The sequence below is a fragment of the Dendroctonus ponderosae genome, unplaced genomic scaffold (genome assembly GCF_020466585.1).
Source record: "Dendroctonus ponderosae isolate FM_Combo_2020 unplaced genomic scaffold, Dpon_F_20191213v2 Dpon_F_20191213_11, whole genome shotgun sequence".
NCBI lineage: Eukaryota > Metazoa > Arthropoda > Insecta > Coleoptera > Curculionidae > Dendroctonus > Dendroctonus ponderosae.
In genome coordinates this window covers 2,457,464-2,462,349 of record NW_026017213.1, presented here as the reverse complement: position 1 = coordinate 2,462,349, position 4,886 = coordinate 2,457,464, and the positions used below count along the sequence as shown (strand labels likewise).

The following is a 4,886-nucleotide window of genomic DNA, read 5'->3' as shown; positions in this document are numbered from 1 at the left end:
GTTCAGAAAAAGCCATGTTTTTAGTTCATTTGGTTCACAAAACGAAAATATATGTTTTCTGGTCAAAAAATGCCGCGGTAGACCTGTGAGCTTAAAAAAATGAGTTTCGAAGACGTTCAGAAAAAAACCTTGTTCATTTGGGTCACAAAACAAAAATTCATGTTTTGGGCTCATGAAAAACCCGCTGGTGTCTTCTGAAGTTCACAAAAATGATTTCGATATCGTTCAGGAAAAGCCATGTTTTTAGTTCATTTGGTTCCGATAACGAAAATATATGTTTTCTGGTCAAAAAAAACCGTGGTTGACGTCTGAGCTTAAAAAAATGAGTTTTGAAGTCGTTCAGAAACAAACCTTGTTCATTTGGGTCACAAAACAAAAATTCATGTTTTGGGCTCATGAAAAACCCGCTGGTGTCTTCTGAGGTTCACAAAAATGATTTCGATATCGTTCAGAAAAAGCCATGTTTTTAGTTCATTTGGTTCACAAAACGAAAATATATGTTTTCTGGTCAAAAAATGCCGCGGTAGACCTGTGAGCTTAAAAAAATGAGTTTCGAAGACGTTCAGAAAAAAAACCTTGTTCATTTGGGTCGCAAAACAAAAATTCATGTTTTGGGCTCATGAAAAACCCGCTGGTGTCTTCTGAGGTTCACAAAAATGATTTTGATAAGGTTCAGAAAAAGTCATGTTTTTAGTTCATTTGGTTTACAAAACGAAAATATATGTTTTCTGGTCAACCAAAATCGCGGTTGACCTGTGAGCTTAAAAAAATAAGTTTCGAAGGCGTTCAGAAACAAACCTTGTTCATTTGGGTCACAAAACAAAAATTCATGTTTTCGGCTCATGAAAAACCCGCTGGTGTCTTCTGAGGTTCACAAAAATGATTTCGATATTGTTCAGGAACAGCCATGTTTTTAGTTCATTTGGTTCTCATCACGAAAATATATGTTTTCTAGTCAAAAAAAAACCGCGGTTGACCTGTGAGTTTAAAAAAAATGAGTTTCAAAGTCGTTCAGAAAAAAAAACTTGTTCATTTGGGTCACATAACAAAAATTCATGTTTTTGGCTCATCAAAAACCCGCTGATGTCTTCTGAGGTTCACAAAAATGATTTCGATATTTATGAACACTAGTTTCATGTTCAACATTTCAAGCCTGAAGTATTGGCAATAAACTGCGAAGAATTCACGTTGCTTCTTGATCCGGATCGAAAGATGCCAGTTTTTATAGTGTGAACATCTGCAAAATTTCTTTATGTTGAAACTCGCTTCGTTTGCAAAAATTAGAATTAAATGCAACTTCCATGAAAGCGACCGCATTTGGAGCTTCAAGTGTTTGGCTATTGACTTAGGAAGTACCTATTTGGTGCATCTGATTTGGACCAAAAATGCCTTTTTCATGTACAAAACTTGCGCTTGTTTTAGAGAGCATTCCAGTAACTTTCGCTTTGAAAACAGTCCCAAAACACAAAGTGTTTTATCGGCTAAGAAATCGTACGTTCTCAAGATGAATGAAAAATGGTAATTGCATTAAAATCAACATCTTAGTCAGTCTAAGTCTAGTGGGTATTTGGGTTTCAACATCGAAACCCACTGATCCATATCACGATAGAAAAAATTAATTGTTATATACGCGAGACGGAGACCGAAACAACCATGTCACTCTTTTAGAACAATTTTTGTCCAGCACTGGAGTCTGAAGAATTTTTTGTTTAATTGTTGAGTTGAGAACGCAAAGACCAATTCCAGATCATTAATGCTGCCAATCAGGGTCAATAAATTTGTGCTTTAAAAATAGTCGAAAATGCGCCCGACAATTCATCTCAGCGAGTTGTCGCGTGATTTTTATTTGCCTGTAAAGCAACAGTGCAATTAAACGGTAATTTCTATAGTCAATAAAGCCCGGAAAGTGGGTCGTTAAAACTAGACTGTACGTGTAAAAGCACACTTGCACGCCAGGTAATAATTGCAAGAATTTGCATATATTTTGGGCAACTTTACTAAGTAAGTAAATTTACCCAAACAAAAAATAAAATTCACGTTTAATAACGACACATCTTGTTCTAGTACTACGACTGGGAAAACACCAATATAATCCTGTCCTCCTTCTACTGGACCTACATAATCCTGCAGCCATTTTCCGGCTATTTCTTCAAGCAATTCGGCCTACGAAAATGCTTGATGGGCACCATGCTGTTCAACGGCATCGCATTTACTCTCATCCCATCAGCAGCGGCCAGTTTTGGATCTATGGGCGTTATCGCATGCCGGTACGACTTTTAGCAGTCAATTAAAACAAACCAGGAAGAATCCTCATATGCTTAATCGCTCATAAATCATTGCAGTTCTACACCAGCCAACACCGAACGTGATAATCACGTGAAAACGACCAAATGGTCCCGTCAAATCGACGTCAATGAAATGACGCAACGTTGYCAGCAGCACTTTTCCTTTTGTWACAATTTTTTCAAAATTTTCAACTTCGACACATAAAACGTTTAACTAGTTTAATCAAATATTGTGTATTATTACAAATTTAAACAAATCTCCTAAACAGTCTGATGATGCCTCAAAAACGAAACTTTTGACACTTATTTAAGGACTAGGTACGCCAAATAAAAGTCTTGCGAAAATCAATCCCTAACTTGATCACTTTCTGAGAAAGAAAGTCTGAAACATCGGCCTGCATAAACAAGCGCAGAACACAAACAAATTTTTTAAATAATTTGTGAAAATTCCCTGAAGGTAATTCAAAATCGAAACGTTTTCTACTTTGCGTTCTATAAATGTCATTCAAAAGTAAATCTCTAACTTCACAAATTCCTGAGTAAATAAACGTGAAACTTGCTTAAATGCATATTTTTGTTAATTTCAAAAAAATTTCAAAATTTCTGAAAATTGCCAGTGACTGAAAATCCAAAAGTTGAAAGATTTGTAGAACCGACTTTGCCCTACAAAATACACACAAAAGCGACTTTCTGACTTCACTGGTTCCTGATTCAATAACTAGCAAACTCAGACTTCGTAAATGAAACACAAGTTTGCAAAGTTGTCAAAAACTTCCTGATAATGGCTAAAAATCGAAACTTTGTTCACATACAGAAGAGGCTGTACCCTACAAACTCCATTCAAACTCGACTTTCTCTGAAATAGAAGTGAAACTCCAACTTGCAAAAACCATCCGGAAAACCAGACACGATTTCAAAAATTCTTGAAATATGCCTGATGATGAATGAAAATCGAATCTTGTTGCTCTGAGTTCATTAGTTCCTGAATCAATAAATGCTAAGGTACGACCTGCAAAAACAACCTCGTAAAGCAAACATAATTTTCAAAATTGCCAAAAATTATCCGATGATGAATGGGAATCGAAACCTTCTATACTTACCTGAAGGACGTTTGCCCTACAAACTACCTACGTTGTCGCTTCGCAAGTTACAGAGAAAAGAAAAGCTACCGACGTACAAAAACCAGACAAAATTTTGAAAAATTCTTGAAATTTGCCTGATGATGAATGAAAGTCGAAACTTTTTACTTGGGTAGAACAAACTTTGTTCTACAAACTCTCTCAGTTGGTCACTTTCTGGATAAATAAATGCTAAATTCCGGCTTGGAAAAACAACCAAATCAAACCCAATTTTCAAAAATTGTCACAAATTTTCTCGTGGGGACTAAAAATCGAAACTTTCTTTGCTTATATAAGTCACATTACGCAACAAAATGCATGGCATGTTGACTTTCTAACTTCGCGAGTTACAGAGGAAATAAAAGTGAAACTCCCACCTGAAAAAACCACTTCAAACATCCGACAGAATTTGGAAAAATTTTTGAAAACTGCCTGACGATGACTGAAAATCGAAAATTTTAGCCTTGTTGAACATACGTCACACTGTGAAATACATCAAAAAACAACTCATTTCGATCGTTAATGTCTGAATAAATAAATAAATAATACCCCGAAAATATAAAGCAATTTAACAAAGTTATGAAAAATTATCTGATGATGATTGAAAATGGAAACTTTCTTTACTTCTATAACGGACTTTTTGCTACAAAATGCATGGAAAATTGACTTTCTGATTTCGCAAGTTCCAGAGGAAATAAAAGCCAAATTCCGCAAAAACCAACACCACAACCACACGCTATTTTGATAAATTCTTGAAAATTGCCTGATAATGACGGAAAATTTAAACTTTCAAAACAAAGCAACTCTCTCAGTTTGTTATTTCTTGAACAAATAAATCACCCGGCTTGCAAAAACCAACTGGTTAAGCAATTTTGAAAAATTGCAAAAAAAGTTATTGATGATGACTAAAAATCGAAACTTTCTTCAGTTATTGAAGCGACTTTGTCGCATATAATTGACTTTCTTATTTAGCAAGTTGTAGAAGAAATAAATGCCAAATCTGAACTAAACTTCAACCCGAATCATACACACTGTAACACAAGTTTTCATCTCCTTTGATTGGATCATACAGAAAAAACTGTTTTGTTTTACTTAATCCTGAGGCAAAAAGTGTCAGACTCCGGCCTGAATCCATAAGAATTTCTTAACAATTAACTGAAGATAACATCAATTCGATTTCCTCTAATAGAACGCGCTTTATCGTACAGAATAGCATCAATTTCATATTTTCAGTTTATGTTTTTTTATCATTAGCGTAATAGAACTAAATCTGCTACGAACGTAATAGTGCTGGCAACGTTGAAACTACGTGTTATAGCGGCTCTTATGAACGAAATTGTCACATGCCAGGACCTGATTATCCCGTGATTTGACGTCAGAGTGCTGGCTGGACAGCAGGAAGAATAGGGTGTTTCCACTTTTTTTTAAATGTTGATATATAGAAAGTAGTTATGGCAAACATTACACTGATATAATTTTTTTT

General features: G+C 35.2%; 1 protein-coding gene across 1 annotated transcript in view; it reads left to right on the top strand.

Moving 5' to 3' along the window:
- Positions 1–4,865, top strand: part of LOC125502949 — a 6,900-nt gene extending 2,035 nt beyond the window's left edge. Inside the window, exons 2-3 of the mRNA XM_048662523.1 lie at positions 2,065–2,267; positions 2,343–4,865. Coding sequence (XP_048518480.1) covers positions 2,065–2,267; positions 2,343–2,490 — 351 coding nt within the window. The 3' untranslated portion in view covers positions 2,491–4,865. The remainder of the gene's footprint in view (positions 1–2,064; positions 2,268–2,342) is intronic.
- The last annotated feature ends 21 nt before the right edge of the window (positions 4,866–4,886 follow it).